The sequence below is a fragment of the Vipera ursinii genome, assembly GCF_947247035.1.
Source record: "Vipera ursinii genome assembly, chromosome: 4".
NCBI lineage: Eukaryota > Metazoa > Chordata > Lepidosauria > Squamata > Viperidae > Vipera > Vipera ursinii.
Window position 1 is genome coordinate 85,535,983 of NC_139514.1, and position 19,630 is coordinate 85,555,612.

At 37.3% G+C, this 19,630-nt stretch overlaps 1 protein-coding gene across 1 annotated transcript in view; it reads right to left on the bottom strand.

Moving 5' to 3' along the window:
- LONRF2 (LON peptidase N-terminal domain and ring finger 2) overlaps positions 1-19,630 on the bottom strand; it is a 42,213-nt gene that overhangs the window by 14,318 nt on the left and 8,265 nt on the right. Inside the window, exons 2-5 of the mRNA XM_083362968.1 lie at positions 6,296-6,414; positions 5,673-5,795; positions 2,997-3,158; positions 705-924 (exon numbers count right to left, since the gene is read on the bottom strand). Coding sequence (XP_083219094.1) covers positions 705-924; positions 2,997-3,158; positions 5,673-5,795; positions 6,296-6,414 — 624 coding nt within the window. The remainder of the gene's footprint in view (positions 1-704; positions 925-2,996; positions 3,159-5,672; positions 5,796-6,295; positions 6,415-19,630) is intronic.

A 19,630-nucleotide genomic window follows, 5' to 3' on the forward strand; every position in this document is an offset into this window, starting at 1 on the left:
GACCAGGTCTTTCAAAAACTATAAATTTCCAGTGAGTTCTAAAATTATCAGACAGGAACACAGGACTAACATTGTGCATTATTGAAGAATTAAAATGAGTGCAAATAATCAATTCTAGAGAAATAAATGATTTAGATTAACTTCTGCTGAGAAAAATTAAACAAAGATTTGAGACACACAACTAGAAAGCTTCATGTCTATGCAGTTATGGATACCAATCTACAAAATGTTTTGTTACAAAATAACTCTTAGTCTATGGTGTGACAAAATGCCATAACTATTCCCGTCTATTTGGAATCTGCTATTTAGAGCAAAAGACAACCCAGACCACAGCTTGTGTATTTTGTTCAATTTGATTAATATTAAAATTTATTATTTATATTGAAATTATTAATTTCAGGTTTTTAATATTCTACTCCATCCTAATCATTATAACTTATTTTATTCTTTACAACTACAAGAATAAAGAATGTCACATTATACTCATTTTCATTTAATGTAAAGCTATAACATATTGAAAATTATTATGTTTTTTCTAACTCAAAATACTGAGCAATTTAACTTAGTTTAAAATAGGAATTGCTAGATTGAGTTTGGCAAAATATTTTATAACTAGCAAAAATCGTAGGTTTTTTCCTCTAAAATAAATACAGCAGCAATAACAAAAAACCAAAATGGACAGCATGTAAAAGGCTGCAACAGACCTTTTCTAGGGATTTTGCTCGGGACATCCAGATTCTGTAAGTCTCCCCCATCAATAGAAAATTTTCTTTTCAAGTTTGCACTGGGTAGGCTGGAGAGGACTTTTCCTAAAGTTTTCTTGTTCTCTTCAAAGTAGAAATCATGATGGGAAATTGAAGAATCAATACAGCGATAGACATCATTTTCTTGGGAAGGATTTCTTGTTAACCTCAACATGATCTCCTAAAATAAATACATTTGTTTATAAATAAATACATAAAGACAAAAATGTGTCTTTTGTAGACATACTTTTGTTGATCATAGCGATGATTCAGAACTAACAGTTTGGTAACCTATTACATGACTTTTGCTGGGACTATTTCTGTCAATTCTATTATTTATATATAATGTAATCATTGTACACATATGACTGTGTATCATCCGACCCATCTACTGCGATAATTAAGTTCGCAGATGATACTACCGTAGTGGGTCTTATTACAGGTGGGGATGAGACAGCATACAGTGGGGAGGTACAAAAACTATCCATATGGTGTTGCAACAACTTGCACCTGAACATCAGCAAGACGAAAGAGATGGTGCTAGACTTCCGGAGGAAAAAGGAGGAACCTGCCCCACTTTACATACATCTGCGAAGATCTTACCTGGAAAGTTAATACAACCCAGGTGGCCAGAAAGGCCCAACAGAGACTTCACTTTCTCAGGGTCTTGCGGAAGAACAGGGTAGAACGGCTAATGACCCTCTTTTACCAGTCTACTACAGAGAGGGTCCTCTCGTACTGTATTGTGGTTTGGTATGCTGGTCTGACAGCCACGGATATGAAAGCATTACAGAGGGTGGTGAGAACAGCACAAGACATTGTGGGCTGTCCCCTGACACCACTGGATGACATCGCCCGGGCTCATGCCTTGGAAGAGTGAGGAAAATTCTCAGGGATGACTCACACCCTGGACAGTATCTCTTTACTCTCCTACCATCGGGTAGGAGATATAGGAGTATAGCCAGCCATACCAACAGGCTGAAGAACAGCTTTTATCCATGGGCTGTTAGGCTTTTGAACGGGAAATAATTTTATAAACTTTATGCATGATTGATTTGCAAGGCTGGTGTGTTGTGCAATTGGCTCACATGGTGTAATAAGATGGAGGGTTTGTGTCATTGTACGTTGGGGGTGGGGGCACGAAGGAAGGCTCAACCAATCTCAATGTATACATGGTTGTACTTTGACAATAAAGGTTCATTCATTCATTCATTAATATAAATAATAATAAATAACATGGTCTAGACTATATGGATATTTAGGGGGACGCGGTGGCTCAGTGGGTTAGGATGCTGAGCTTGTTGATCAAATGGTCGGCAGTTTGGCGGGTCGAATCCTGAGTGCTGCATAACAGAGTGAGCGCCTGTTACTCATCCCAGCTTCTGCCAACCTAGCAGTTCGAAAGCACGTAAAATATGCAAGTAGAAAAATAGGGACCACTATGGTGGGAAGGTAACAGCGTTCCGTGCACCTTTGGCATCTAGTCATGCCAGCCACATGACCACGGAGACGTCCTCGGACAAGCGCTGGCTCTTCAGCTTTGAAACGGAGATGAGCACCGGCCCCTAGAGTCGGAAACGACTAGCACGCATGTGCGGGGGAACCTTTACCTTTTTATATGGATATTTCAGAAACTAAATGAATCAGCTGCTCAGGTAAAGCTTTCTCTGCATGCTTTACCAGAACACAAAAGGATGGACTATATTTTAATACAGGTTTTCTAGAATTACGGATTCAATAGAAAACATAAGTTACCAAGTATATATTTAAATTAGGAATCCACAAATGGATAGTATATGATGGTGGGGTGCTCACTTCAAAACCCACCAAAACCTTAAATTTTGCCACACATCCATGAGATTTCAGAAATGTATAATATAGGGAGAAAGCAGAGTAGCTTCCATGGTTGCAACTGGAACCTAGTGCCCACAGCTAACATCTGCTTTTAAAAAGAACTCTCCAAATATGCAAATTTTAACTTATATTGAATCATAATCATTTTTTTATAAAATACATCCATTTTGGTGATTTTATAATATATCCATTTTAGTAATCTTAGTAACCAATCACTACTTTTAGTTTCCATTCCATTCTATTTCATTATTAATCAGTTTTCTTTGTGAAGCTATGTCCTTCCCAAACTAAACTAAAACTAAAATTAAACTAGACAATGGTACACTTCTGAATATAATACTATAATAAAATGCTATATGTAATGTCCTGAAATAAAAAGCAGACTCATGTGTTAAGTACCTTTGAGCTCTCTGCTGTTGACCCATCTTCACTAGAAGACTGTGTATTTATGCTACTTAGAAATGCAGGTTTCAATCTTGTATAAGACGTCCGATTACAAAAAGGTGTTGTTAAACTATCAGGAACATTTTCAAATGCTGGAAAAAACATCTCACACATTATCTAGATTAAAAAAATAGAAATATCATAAAATTCAGGAAGGCCTGAAGGAACATTTTCCATGGGGTCGCGATGGGTTGGACACGACTTCGCAACTAACAACAACAACAACATGTTTTGACATGATAATAAATTATAAGCTTAAATATGAGAAAGCGGACATAAGAAGACAGAGGATGTATTAAATGCTGAAATGGGAGAAATCTTGGTTATTGAACCTAGAATATTTGGAAATTAATGAAAATAAGAATATTACATTGTATTGCTAATCTGTTAATATGGAAGTGAAATAGACAAGATATTTTATCTGGAACACTAGAGGGGGGAACTGGGGTCATGTAAAAATTTGGAAATGATAAGTATTAAATGTTAATGCAAAACTAAAGCTGGAAAAATTAAATGTTAATGCAAAACTAAAGCTGGAAAAATTTATAAGGTTATTGATGGTCCAAAAGATGGAATGTCAAAATAAATAAGACATGTAAAATTATTGATAAATGTAAGAAAGCTGTTAAGTAGCTGATGGATGGAATAAGAAGTATATTAATTTAAACGAGGCAGTATGTATTAAAGGGAAAAAGAGAGGAAATATTGGCTGTAACAGTTGGAGATTTGTATTAATGCACATATGTACATAATGGAATTATTATAACCCAGACACCACATTGTTTTTCAAAGGTATATTGGAAAATTAATAAAAAGTTTTAAAAAAATAAAGCTTGGGAAAAAAGCAATAACAGGACATTGATTGTATATAAGGATTGAACGTAAACACAGTTAAGATATGTATAAGCTAAAACTTATTGATAAATGTAATAATGATGTTTTTACTTAGTTGATAATAGTAAGAACTGTATTAGCCTAATAGGAGATAGTAGATATTAAGGGAAAAAGAGAGAAAATATCTGATGTTGTAACTTGAGATTTGTACTAAATATTTATGTATGTTATTAAACTATTGATTAACCCATCCACCACGTTGCTTTTTAAATACTTAATTAGAAAATTAGAAAACTAATAAAATATTATAAAAATATATTCATAATTATTAATCTGCATCTGTCAGCCTTCAAGCACCATTCAACCATGAATAAACTTCCAAGTAGGAAATATCATGACATTTGAAACAACCATACATTTAGCGGTCTTGTTTTCATTTTCCTTAATGGGATAGTGGAGTGGATAACAGTTTGGCACACAGTTACATATGAATGTAGAATTCTGGAAGAGGGAAATGAAATAGGAAACAGAGAAAGTAAAATTTGTAGGTTGCCAAAAATTTGATCTTAGATGGTAAGATACATTCCATGATTGTATAAGTATCCTTTTTGAAATTCTTTATGTTTGAACTGAATTTTATGATATTTCTATTTTTTTGTTATAGATATTAAGTTGATGTTGAATTTAATTACGGCAGCGAGACTTTTAGTAGCCCAATATTGGAAGAAGGAAGAACTGCCGACTATAGAAGAGTGGACTTTAAAAGTTTCTAACTTGGCGGAAATGGCAAAGATTTCAGCATATTTGAAAGACCAATCGCAACAGAGATACATTGTGGAATGGAGGAGATGGATTGATTATATCCAGAATAAATATGGGACTAAAAAGTTTCATTTAGCATTTGAATAAGTAGTGGATTTATATGATGTATAATTAGTTTGTAGTTATTTTATTACTATTCTGATGATGGTGAGTTAAAGTGCGATAGAATTTAATGTTTTACAGTTGTTAGCATATTTTAGATTACGTTTATTTGTATTTTTATACCCTGCATTCAGCTCTGGGAAGTCGGGGAGGGGAGGGAGGGGTTGGGGAGAGGGGGGGAGGAGGGGTTTTTTGTATTCAAAAATGTATTTTAAAACTTTTCAATTTAAAAAAAAGAAAGACCACTTAGTTGCAGTTTTTTTGGAAGAACTAGCCCATTTGTATTCATTAGATCACCTCCCTATTACTCCAATTTCTCAGAATTTTCCTTATAGGTTCATCTTCCATTCAATCTGTTCTTCTTCCTTCTCCTCAAATTTCTTCTGATTTATATAGAAAGACAGAGGACTTAATTGACCAACAAATCCAGCCAATGGAAAATTCAAAAAGGGAGTGACAACACTGAAAATGGAAAATAATTATGAATATCTAATTCACTGGGTACTTTATTTAGTTATTTTTTATCATGCCTTTATTATTTTTATGAATAACTCAAGGTGGTGAGCATACTTTTTCCTTCCTGAGTTGAGAAAAAGTGACTGACTCAAATAGAATGTTCATGTTACTGTGTTAAATATTAACATCTGTTTTGATTTTTTTTAGTATTTTTAGTTTACCCAATACCTTTGGTTTCCATTCAGCCAATCATTGGCTTTCAGTGACCAAAAAGCTGAATAAAAAAACTGAATAATCAAATAATTAATACTTCACTTACAACTTTTATTTTACATGAGTCTGATAGCTGTAGAGGCTAAAAACCAAGTGCATAAAAATATAACACTTTGATTATGGACGAAAAGTTTAATATTCTACCTTTTGGGCTTCTATCTTCATTGAATTCCACTCAGGATTTAAGGCAACACAATAAAGAAATTCCTTCAATGCTTCTTCAATCCTTCCTAATCCAGAAAGAGCTTGTGCTTTGACATAATGACCCTGCATGCATAGAAAGAAAGAGTGTGATAAGGAGCTCAAGCTTCATGATTCCAAGAAATATTGGCTAGAGTGTCTTTACCTCTTACAAGCATGATGGTATTTCAAAATAGAACAGAAAATGAAGATAAGAAACAAAGGTGCAAAGGGAAACAATGATGGGTGCAAATTTTAATCACACGATACATTTTAGTGTGGGAAATGTATCTAAGTCAAACAACTAGGCTTTGCACACTTTAGCAAATTACAGAAGGGTATAACTAGTAATGCTGCAATTACTTTCAATATCATTTTATGTCTCTTACATATTTTTAGAGACAGTATGTATCCCCAAAGAATTGAGGTCAGCTAGTAAAGAGTCAGTTTTGTGTAATAGTTAAGGCACCAGGCTAGAAACCCTCGCTGAAGAGATTTAAATTATATGTGAGAAAAAAATCCCTTTTTTATACGCAAAGAGATATTTTGGTTTTTTTTAACTGTCAATTTGCAAACATATACTGTACCTTAGGCCAATGGGGTTTATTTTGACACAGTATTTCTGCATCATGAAGGGCTTTTTGATAATTCTTCATAGCTGTACAAAGTTCTGCCTGCTGTGCTATTAACCAACATTTACAGGAAGCTGGAATACAAGAAGAAAATGTGTAAATGACAAATGATGACTTTCTGAAACAGTAACTAACTAAATATTAGTCACTCATTCTTTTGTAACAAAAATGTCTTCAAATAGGTTATATGAGCAAATGTGTATGTTATGTTGCTAAATTTTACTCAATTGAGAAAAACAGTCTGCAAAATTAAAATTCGTAGCATGTGTATGATAATATAAATAAATATAAATGTAACCAATGCAATACAATCTGGTTATGTGGTGCTTTTGGTTTAAGGCCAAAAAGGCATTTTGGGGCACAGAACATGAATACATACTGACCTGCAATTTCTTAAACCAAATAACTTTTTTGCCAGGGTGCCATGGCGGCTGTAGGGAATAGCCACATAATCTGTGAAAAGATGTGGCTATTTTATAAATTGTACACAAATGCCACATTTAAATCCCTGTTGCTCCGAAGAGCTTTCTTTTCTTTCAAATCTAAAGCAGTTTCTTGCCTTGTAATATATTACATTTTAAAAAAATAACTAGTTCATTCTTTATTACTATAAACTTCCCAACATATTCAGGCATACAGCAATTTCCAAAATTATTCATAAGAGTATTTCTAAACTTGCAGGAAGTAGCCTTAGCTTTTTTCAGGCTTTAATGTGAACATTTAATACACAACTGATCCAAAATGTTTTAAAAATGTTGATCAATGTAGTTGGAAAGATAAATTGATATGACATGAATGATTACTGGGAATGCTTAAATACTGCCTTATCCAGGAATATTAGTATGTTCTGCTTGAAATACAAGGACAGCATAATCTACATCTAGAAAAGAGTTTTGTATCAGCAAACTTCCTTGCTTTCATGCTCTCCATTTCAGCTACGTTTACCATCTTCCAATTCAGTAATGCCCTCATTTATGAAGGACACTCTGGAATCTTACCTAACCTGTAAAACAACAATAGAAATGATGGCCTACATATTATGATCAATAATATCACAAGCCACTTAGAAATCTAAAGGAATCAGGACAACTTACGGTAAGCTTTAGTAATATATCCATGATAGAAGTGATAAAAGTCTTCCCCAATTATAAATCATTTCCATTTCATTCATTACAGAAAGTTAAGTCCAGAGTATAACTTATTTCAGTCAGGTTCTTGTGTATTAAGGAGATTCTGGATTTTCCAATATTAATATTGATATTTTTTATCAAAATGCAAATAAATTGGTCTATGCACTGTATGAATGATAGTTCTAAATCTTAACAGTTGATACCATTTCTGCCTGGCTGTGCATCAAGCAAACATGCCTATTTATATATTAGGTACCCACACTTATTCATATATCCTTACTCAGTAGGTCTCCTGTTGTAGTAGCATTCCATCAATTCTAGGTTCTCTTGTCTCATTCATGTATGGTTTGTTCCAGTAGCCCACTTATTGTCAGACTGACCTGGTTCCCCAAAATCTGAAATGAACCTGTTAATCTGGGTGGCGTCCAAACTGGCATGACTCTCCTAGTTCATGTCAGTCTTACATTTGACGTGGGCAAGTATTATGGTTAGTTACCAGCCAGGATTTAAACCCTGGTTTTCCACGTCAAAGGCAGTGCTGTAACCACTACAATATAACAGACACACATACTCAATCTATCTGGAAATCCTTCAACTGTAATATGTTCTTGTGGTTAAGCTACATTGGGAATTTATTAATCAGACTGCACACACAAACACATTTTTGTAACTTGAGAAAGCTATCTAGCAACCAACAGTTATTCTATGCTTCTTTCAAAGTTCATTCATTCTAGCCCACAGGTCGGCAACCTGCGGTTCCGGAGCCGCATGTGGCTCTTTAAGCCGTCTCCTGCGGCTCCCAGTTGCCTGGTGCGCACGCACCTCTCCGAACGGGCAGTGGTGCACACGCACCTCTCCGAATGGGCAGTGGCGCCGCCCTTTTCGAAAGCTGCTGTGGCCCATTTGCAGAGCTGCCGCCTTCCTCCGAAGGTGGTAGCTTTGGGAACAGGCTGCGGCAGCTTTCCAAACCGGTGGTAGCAGATCTGCAAACGGGTGGCGCTGCCGCCCATTCGGGGGGAGGTGTGAGCGCACCTCTCCAAAGGTTTGGAGAGCTGCGCGCGCACCTCTCCGAACAGGCGGCGGTTTGGAGGTCCCAGGGGTGGCTCCGGCGGCACCCGGGCTGAAGGCGCCCATCGCCAGGGAGACCCGTCGCCGCGCAGGTGCCTCCCGTTTTGCGCATGACGTTTTGTTTTTTGCACATGCGTGGACACATGCGCACACACTTTTTGCGGCTCCCACTTTTTTGTGTGTGTGATGGAACCGGTTCCGAGTGGCTCTTTTGCTTTTTCAGGTTGCCAACCCCTGTTCTAGCCCATTCCTGTGTGCATTATGTTAATTCTTTACTTGGGTAAAAGATAAATGGCTAATATAAAAAAGATACGAATAATGTCATCATTTTCAACATTAACTTAAATGTCATAGTTCCGACATTGATATTTAAACAAATATGACAAAATAGTGCTCTGGCAGAATGGTTACAATCTAAATTATACAACACAATCAGCAGGGTAGAGCAAAAACAAATTGTCACATACAGGCAGGTCCAAGCACAACTGAGACTAGAGTTTTGGTTGCTAAGCAAGGTGGTTAAATGAGTCACACCCAATTTTACAATCTATTTGTCATGGTTGGCTGGTTGGTTGGTTGGTTGGTTTGTTTATTTATTTATTTATTTATTTTTGGGACTTATATGCCGCCCTATCTCCCAAAGGACTCAGGGCGGCTAACAACAATAAAAATACAATACAAAAGTTAAAAAAAAGAATTAAACTAGCAGCCCCAATAATAAGTTAAAAACATTTTAAAAATCCCTGTCAGTCCAGGTCAGCCTGATGGAAAAGGAATGTTTTAAGGCCACGGCGAAAGGACCGGAGATCCGGGGCCATCCAGAGCTCAAGGGGAAGTTGGTTCCACAGGGCTGGCGCTCCCACAGAGAAGGCCCTCCCCCTGGGGGTCGCCAGCCGACATTGTCTAGCCGACGGCACCCTGAGGAGGCCCTCCCTGTGTGAGCACACTGGGCGATGGGAAGTTGTTTGCAGCAGACGGTCCTGCAAATATCCCGGGCCTAGGCCCATGTAGGACTTTAAAGGTAAGTACCAACACCTTAAATCTCACCCGGAGGGCAACCGGTAACCAATGCAGCTCACGCAGGAGGGGTGTAATATGGGAGTATCAGGATGCTCCCATCACTACCCGCACAGCCGCATTCTGCACCAGCTGGAGCCTCCGGGTGGTCTTCAAGGGCAGCCCCATGTAGAGAGCATTGCAGGAATCTATACGGGAGGTAACAAGAGCGTGAGTGACCGCAGGTAGGGCATCTCGGTCCAGATAGGGGCACAACTGGCGCACCAGGCGAACCTGGGCAAATGCCCCCCTGGCCACAACTCCTATATGATCTTCAAAACTGAGTCGTGTATCCAGGAGGACGCCTAAGTTGCATGCCCTATCAACGGGAGGTAACACCTCTCCTCCCATAACCAAAGATGGAACCTCTTGGACTAAACGAGATGCCGATACGTAAAGCCACTCAGTCTTGGCAGAGTTGAGCTGGAGCCTGTTCTTCCCCATCCAGATCCGTACCACTTCCAGGCAACGGGACATCACGTCGAGGGCATCGCTGGGTTGGTTCGGGGTGGAGATGAAAAGCTGGGTATCTTCAGCATATTGATGATACCTCACCCCGAAACCACGGATGATCTCACCCAGTGGCTTCATGTAGATGTTGAACAGGAGGGGAAAGGGGAAAGAGGACCGACCCCTGAGGCACCCCACAACTAAGGGGCCTCAGGGTTGACCTCTGCCCTCCTGCCAACACCATCTGCGAACGGCCCGAGAGGTAGGAGAACCACCGTAAAACGGTACCTCCCACTCCCAACCCCCTCAAGACATCGCAGCAAGATACCATGGTCAATGGTATCAAAAGCCGCTGAGAGATCTAATAGGACCAGGACAGAGGAATAACCCCTATCTCGGGCCCGCCAGAGATCATCCACCAGCGCGACCAATGCCGTCTCCGTGCTGTACTTGGGCCTGAAACCCGATTGGTACGGGTCCAGATACTCAGTTTCCTCCAGGACCAAAGGGAACTGCCGAGCCACCACGCTCTCAACAACCTTCACAAGGAAGCGAAGGTTGGAGACAGGACGAAAGTTATTTAAAATAGCTGGATCCAAGGAAGGTTTCTTGAGGAGGGGCCTCACCACTGCCTCCTTCAAGGCGGCAGGGAAGCATCCCGCACTCAAGGAAGCATTAATAACTGCCAGGAGCCAGCCTCGTGTAACCTCCCGAGCCGCATAAACCAGCCAGGAGGGACACGGGTCCAACAAACACATGGCGGCACTTAATTTCCCCATGATCCTGTCCACTTCATCTGGAGTCACAGGATCAAACTCCTCCCAAATGTTATCGACCAAACCCATCGCTTCCCCCTCGTCAGACACTGCCCAGTCGGAGTCCAGACCAGCCCGAATCTGAGCGATTTTATCCACCAGATACTGACTAAACTGCTCGGCCCGTCCCCATAAGGGGTCCTCCCCCATTCCCTGATTTAAAAGAAAACGGGTCACCCTAAACAGGGCGGCCAGGCGGTTATCTACGGACGCAATGAGGGTGGCGAAGTGAGCATGCTTCGCCACCTCCATTGCCACAAGGTAAGATCTAGAAAAGGATCTTAACTGTGTTCGGTCAGACTCGGACCAACTGGACCTCCAAATGCTCTCTAGGCCCCTTCTCCGGCACTTCATCTCCCGCAGGTCAATGGAAAACCAAGGAGCCAACCGGGATCTGCGCCGGGTCAGAGGCCGCAAAGGCACAACGCGGTTGAGAGCCTCCAAAGTAGCCCGTTGCCAGGTGTCAACTAAGGTCTCGACCAGGCTGTGGGAAAGGGAGGTAGGAATCAATCCAAGCGCCGTCTGGAACCTATCCGGTTGTTAAGTGAATCATTGCAGTTAAGTGAATCATACGGCTTTCCCCACTAACTTTGCTTATTGGAAGTCAACTGGGAAGGTTGCAAATGGGGATCTCGACTACAGGAGGCTGCAACCATTGTAAATATATGTTGGTTGCCAGGAACCAAATTTTGATCACATGATCACGGGGATGCTGTGAATGTTGTAAGTAAGAGTTGTAGGTCATTTTTTGAGTGTCATTGTAACTTCAAATGGTCACTAAATTGCACTACCTGCAATTGTAATATTTTGTCCCACTAAATACCCTAATACAGACCTTTCCCAGATGTGACTATTTCCTATTAAACCATCTGGACAAATCATATTAAACTAATCTTGGATAGGAGACCACCAGGAAACCCAGAGTTATATCTGAACATAAAAAGAATAATAACAATATCAAAATTATTGTGGATGAAAGCAACAGCAAACAACATCACCAAGAAAACTACTAGGCTGTGTGCATGAACTGTCATCATAACAAAAAATTAAATTGCTTCATAAAAATGTGAGCTACTGACAGTCTCTAGGTAACTAGACTCCCACTACATGATATTTTCTTCTGCATGTCTTCTAACTATGAAAACCAATTTTAGAGAAACAAATGTGATGCTTTTGGAAAGGAAAAGGAAAATTGCTTCCTTTCTAAATGATGCACCATTTCATTTCAAATATATTTCTTATGTCCCTGGTCACGGTCAGCTAGTTTAATTTTTAAACTCTGTTTGAAAAGAAGAACCAATACATTTTAAACTGGCTGCTGTGGTTAATAAAGCCCACTTTGTATTAAATGGGTAAGATTTATTTAAAGTGAATTATTTGTACTAGGTGGACAAATAACACTCTTCCTCAAATTACCACCATCCAGATGCGTTAGGACTTTAGGCATGTTGGCTAAGAGCTGTACACTGAATTTGCATATCTAGAAGGTACCAGGACCAGGAAGGCTGAAAAAGCTTATTAAACCTAAACCTAAAATAAGACATATTTACTAGACCAAAGCATGTGACCTCGAATAAGGTAAGACATTTTACTAGGCCAAAAGATGCAAAACTCCTATGTGGAGCACCTTGTCAATGCCTCACTGAACACTGTTTATTTAAAACCTATAAAAGTAAACAAAGGAAGAAAAACAAAATTATATAAGTATAAACATCCACGTTGTATTTTAATCAACTCTTTAGATTAAAAAGGAGGGAAAAAAAGATGGAACTGATGTTAAGTCTATCAGCAACTGTACAAAATCTGTTCTTACTGTATACTGACTCTGAAAGTTCTTTGAAAATTGGAAGTTTTAGGAATTCATTTTGGAATCATTACATTATCCCTCACCTAGAAGTTCCTTTTCCACAGATTGCTAATGGATAATCTTTAAACTTAGAACTGATGGCGGGGGGAAAAACCAACAACACTTTACAAGGCATTACAATTTAACTTAATTTTTCTTCTTAAAAGTAATTTGGAAAATGGTTGTTTCTATGTTAATGCCCTTCTAAACTGTAGCAAAGAATTATCTCAAGAAGCAATAGGTAAAGAGCAAGCAGATTCAGGTTCCAAGGCAAACAACAGAACATTATCATATTTACCACAAGTACAGATATCTACAGTAATGTCAGGCTCGGGTGACAATCTGTTCAGTTAATTCCTGTCACAACCAATGGATCACCGCTGATTAATCTGGGGGAAAAAGTATGTATCTACAGAGTGATTAATATTTGTCCACTTAGGTCACAGGTGTCAACTCACCACATCACGTGATGTGTTACAAAGTATCACAACTTTTTTCGCCGGAACTGGGGTGGGCGCAGCCTCTACATGATGCAACCGGACTGCGGGCCAGCAGTTTGACATCCCTGGTCTAGGTTATCTGTCACTTTTTCTACAACTAAAGAAAAAAATGTCTATATTTCATAACATTTCTAAATGTCTGGAATCTTTTCTGATGTTGAATAAATGGCTGGAGTACTATTAATGGTGAGCTCTATATTAATCAAATATGATCAAACATTATGTCCCATGAACATCCCATCTTTCTACAATCAGGGTCAATATCCAACAATTAATTACAATACAAGACCTATTAAAACGTCAAATTAATAGTCTACCATCACTCCAAGGTCACAGAAGATGACAGATGGAGGAAAAAATCCTTGCCATCTGTTATTTCTGCTATTTTTTAGTCCTTAAAAGGACTGTGGGACTGTAGGGTTGTGTGTGAAGCCAGGAGATCCTTGCGGATGTCTGGCTACCAGTTCGTCTGTTTCTCATTTAGCACCACCCAGGAGGCACGTGTGGCTTAAGGATTGCCACGGACATAACTTTGCCCCCAGCTACTGACTGGATTTCCAAACTCGACATTAAACTCTGAAATGTTATTTCTGTTTTCCTCTTAGGTTTTATTATTATTATTTATTTTTAAATTGTTTTAACTGTTTTAACTTGTAAATATGAAGTGCTTTTAATATTAATATTGTGTGTGACCTGCCATACGCTAAATAAATAAATCCCTTCCATAATCCTATCAATAAATGTAATGGACACAGATAATTATTCCACATTTGACAACATATCTCAATCAAAAGATAATTGCTTAATGATTGAAATATTCTATTCTAAATGGGCTCATATCAAACTTGTTCTGAACCTGCGTTAATAATAATAGCAATAAACAATATCTTAACTGCACATGGTGTACAGCAACAGGCCAACAGCAGGAAACACTCAAAAAGTCTATATAGGTTACTGAGAGTATAAAAAGTCACAATGAAAGCTTATATTTTATTTACTGGGAAATCTTACACATGCCTGCTCAGAAATAATTCTAATAAATTCAATGAGAAATATTCTCTGGGAAATGTGTATCTTCTCTTTTTTCCACTTTGGAGTGCTTCAACTATAACAGGAGTATAACTCCCATAATTATTTCATTATACTGACTGGGAAAAGGCTAGTTATTAAGGTGACCAATCGTCCTCCTTTAGGGAGGACAGTCCCTTCTTTTGTAAGCTCTGTCCTCTCTCGAAAAGTGTCCTCCTACATGTCCTCCTTTTCGATATTTGAAGATTAATTTGTAAATCTCTGTATTCGATTGATGCCGATCAGATCCGTTGCGTGTGATGTGACATATTTGTATTTGACATGACGATTCGTCAAGGCTCGGTACAGTGCAGCGAGATGCGATTATGAGACACATGCACTCTGCACAGAATTATTTTGAGAGTGTGCCACGTGCAAAAGTGCACCGCACGCAAGTGGCTTTGTTTACTTCTTACCGAAACGTGACACGGCACATACGGACAAATTAGACTCACTTATTTCTCAGTGAATATTCAATCATACACAGGTGAGCACAATAATTCATGTTTTATTAATTCATTATCTATTTAATTTTATAATTTGTATAATTTTAGTTACAAGTTTATACGCTTATGTTATTGTTTCAGTTTTAATAATTAATTTTATTTATTCATAATGAATGTGCTTACATCGTTCGTGTAGCTCTATATTTTATTTTTAATTTTTAATTTCATTTAGGGATGGAAAAATAAAAAAAGAGGAAATGCTATTTCAACAATAAATTGAATAAGGAATATTCCTCATATCAAAGAAGGATAACATTGTTTTCTGCAATATTTGCAGCAGAGAATTTTGTATTGCAGTTGGGGGCAGAGCAACTATTATGAAACACTTGAACACCAAGAAACATAAGCAATCATCAAATGCATCTGCTTCCAGTTGTAAAGTAACCAGTTTTTTTAAAACTTCAAATTATTCTGAAGATGAAAAACAATTAGCTGCAATGGAGGGAACATTTGCATTTCATACCATAATTCACAATCAAAGTTTTCGTAGTATGGATTGTACAACTAAATTATTGAAAAAGTTTCATGATTCTAAATTTTCATGCGACAAGACAAAATGCGAGGCTATTATTAAATCAGTATTTAACAATTACTGTGACAAAATACTTACAGAAGACTTAGAAACTGCAGCATTTGCAACGGTTTTATCTGATGCATCCAATCATAATGAAACTAAATTGTATCCAATACTAGTAAGATATTTTAATGTTACCAAGGGCATTCAAGTAAAAAAATTAAATTTAGAATCCATTGAGGGCGAAACTGCTGAAATTTTGTCAAACCATCTATACAGAGTAATAAACGAAAACAATTTGAAATCCAAAGTTGTTGCACTAACAGCTGATAATACAAACACAAATTTTGGTGGGTGAAGATGAAAATGGGTGAATAATGTGTATGTAAAATTACAAGATTTACTCGAAAAGAAAATACTAGGAATAGGTTGTAATGCACATATTTTGTCAAATGCAATCAACACGGCGTCATGTGCCATGCCAATTGATGTAGAAATAACAATAACTACAATTTATTTGTTTTTAGTCGTTTTACCGTTCGTGTGGCTACTTTAAAACAATTTTGTGAAGAAGCGAATGTTCAATACAAAAAACTTTTAGGATATTCAAAAGTTTGCTCTAATACCTGCTATAAAGCATGTTCTACAATTATTTGAGCCTCTCTGTTCATATTTTTTAAGTTTAGACAAATGTCCTAAAATCCTGGAATCGTTTTTCAATAATGAAATATCTGTGATATTAATGTATTTTGTACATAATCAAGAATCTATTTTTCACAAAACGATTCAAAAGATTGAAGGTGAACACATTTCAGCTACAGAAGTTAGTATTATTTTGAAAGACTTTATCCTTCAATATAAAACTTGATTTGAAGAAAAATTTCTTTCTTTAGTTATAAAAAGAAAATTGCCAGACTTAGAGGAATCAAATCCGGGCACAATGGAAAAGTTTATCAAAGAAGCGCAGAACTTTTACCAAACATGTTTTCAATATATCGAAGAATGGTCTGAAACAAATATCACAGGAAATAACAGTTTTCAATGGTGTTTTTTGAATTCATCGCACGTTTATTGGACAGATATTGAATCTTGTGTTGAGTTTTTATCTAAAGAAATGCCGGACATTAAAATAGATGACAATTGTCTCTTTGAAGAAATTAGAAGACCGAATGTATTATTAAATTCTGAAAAATTAATACAATGGGAAAATAAACACATTGAAATTGATAAAAGATGGGTGGAAATATTCAGCCATTTCAAAAATGAACATATTCCATGTGAAAATTTATTTATTCTTGTTCAATTTACGTTGTGCTGCCCTGGAACTAATGCAGCAATTAAAAGGGTTTTTTCAATTGCTAATGATTTTTGGAAAAGTGAGAAATCAAAACTGAATGTTGACAACTCTAGCTGCAGCAGTTGCCATAAAATTCAATATGAAGGATATTTCTTGTTCAGATATTTCCAATATATTGTTAGAAGATGATACATTGACAAAAATATTCATTCAATGGAAAAGTAATTTAAATAATAATAGGCATGTAAGCATAATTACAATATAAAATATTATTGTTGCAAATGTTTTTATTATGCATTTATCATATTATAGTGTATTCTGTATTATTGTTGCAATGAATAAAATGTTTATTTTATTTACAATATTTTTTTCTTCAATTTATTTGTGTCCTCCTTCTCATTGTAAAAAAGTTGGTCACCTTATAGTTATAAATTTCAGCATTAAAGCTCTTTTATAAGCCATCATACAGACAACAAAGTAGTTACCACAAAAAAATTGGACACTTACTAAAAAATTCTTGAAAGACTTGTCTTGAGAGAAAAGGGCAAAGCAAGGTGATTTATACTTAAGCTAATTTAATTAAGTAACAGGAATAGGCAGATATCCCACTACTAAATCTCTGTGATTGAGAGAAGAAAAAGCATATGTAATGTAACCTTCTCAAAAGTGCCCCATTTAGCAGCTTTTATGTTCAGTAAGTCTAGACAGTCTGACTCAGCTGATTTCAGCAGCTTTGGGAAAATAATAAAAAAAAGGCAGCACCAAAGGAAACTGTCTCCTTAGAGCCATGTAAGAATCTGGCCATTGAAATGGTAAAGCCTTTCTGCATTCAGGAGAGCAGAAGGAAACAGTGGCTGAAGAAGGAAATGGTACAGATACAATTAAAACAACACGGGATAAAGACCTGATTTATATCAGGAAATGCTAGGCTCTGGAATAGTCAAAGATTTCCTGGAAAACAGGGGCAAACCATTTCTCTACCAAAAAATAAAAAGTAGAAATGTAGAGGCAAAGATAATGGATAGATTCAGAATTGAGACTTCTTTATGCTATTAGTATGCTAAGAGAACACAGCCATATACCCATTGTCCTGTCAGGATTGAATTAGAGAGCCCTTTTATGTAAGGTATTGTCTGCTATACTATACAAGAATCCCTCAGAAGAAATGGAGTAGCCTTCATGGTGAATAAAAAAAGTAGGAAAATTAATACTGGGATACAATCCCCAAAATGACAGAATGATCTCAGTTTGAATCCAAGGCAAACCATTCAATATCACAGTAGTCCAAGTCTATGCCCCAACCACCGGTGCTGAAGAGGATGAAATTGACCGGTTCTATGAAGCCCTACAGCACCTTATAGAACTAACACCAAAAAATGATGTCCTTATCATCATGGAGGATTGGAATGCTAAAATAGGAAGCCAAAAGATAACCGGAATAACAGGCAAGTTTGGCCTTGGAGTACAAAATGAAGCAAGCAGGACACAGGTTGACAGAATTTTGTCAAGAGAATACAATGGTCATAGCAAACACTCTTTTTCAACAACCCAAGAGATGGCTATACACATGGACATCACCAGATGGTCAACACAGAAATCAGATTGACTATGTGCTCTGCAGCCAAAGATGGAGAAGCTCTACACAGTCAGTAAAAACAAGACCAGGAGCTGACTGGCTCAGACCATGAGCTTCTCGTTGCAAAATTTAGACTGAAGAAAGTAGGGAAAAGCACTAGGCCACTCAGGTATGAACTAAATCAAATCCCTGATAAATATAAAGTAGAGGTGACAAACAGATTTAAGGAATTAGATCTGATAGACAGAGTGCCTGAAGAACTATGGACGGAGGTTCGCAACTTTGTACAAGAGGTAGCAACTAAAACCATCCCAAAGAAAAAGAAATGCAAGAAAGAAAAATGGCTGTCTGAGGAAGCTTCGCAAATAGCTGAGGAAAGCCTATTGCTGGGAAAGATTGAGGGCAAGAGAAGAAGGGGACGACAGAGAATGAGGTGGCTGGATGGAGTCACTGAAGCAGTAGGTGTGAGCTTAAATGGATTCCAGAAGATGGTAGAGGACAGGAAGGCCTGGAGTTAACTTGTCCATGGGGTCACGATGGGTCAGACACGATTTTGCAGCTATCAACCACAACATACATTGTTAACTGAGCTTTATTGTAGTTTTTGCTACTATATCACTAGCAAAATTATTTCCGTGTAATGGCCTATAAAACAATTACTACATATGGAGACTTCCCTGCTCATTTTAATGGTCTCGAACAGCATTATCAGAAAGTTGTCAATAAAAAGACGCTGTGAAAATCTATGATCTATTTTTACCATTTACCACAGTTTTAGAATAACGTTATGTACTACTTGGATTGACCCTGGAAGGAGGCTTATTATCTCTTTTTAAAGAAATCTCTTACTGGTTTCTGATGGTGAAATCAAAACTCATTAGCAATGCAGTTCATAGTCAGAATTAATCCTGACGTATTAGCCCTGAAAGATGTCTTACTAATATAGAAGAGAATGAAATACATGGTTTCCCTCATAATAATTACATTAGATAAATAAAATCTGAATGAAGCACTTTCAATTCTACATGCTTAATCACAATTTTGCCACAAAACAACTTATCTTGCAAACAATCTCAAAAACATGAATTCTTATTCAGAAACAAAAAAAGAGGGAGAAACTAGTTTTGTTAACTATAGGTTTTAAACTATTTGACTGCATGGGCCATGTATAAACCTATTTTTAAATGTTTAAATATAGCAGTTCTCATATGGGAACCAAAGTTGATTTACTGAGTGTAGATTTCTCATATAGGGATCAATAAAATGGCATCCAAAATGGAATAATATCTCTTACACAATAGCAGATAAAGCCAAACAAGATTTAGGGAGGAGAGGGGGAAATTAATTGTAATTAATACTGAAAATTGTCTAATCTTATTTTTAACGATCAACACAGATATTTAGACAATAACTCATTCAAATACCTTCCCTGAAAGAATTCAAGATGAAAAGAATGAATTTTTT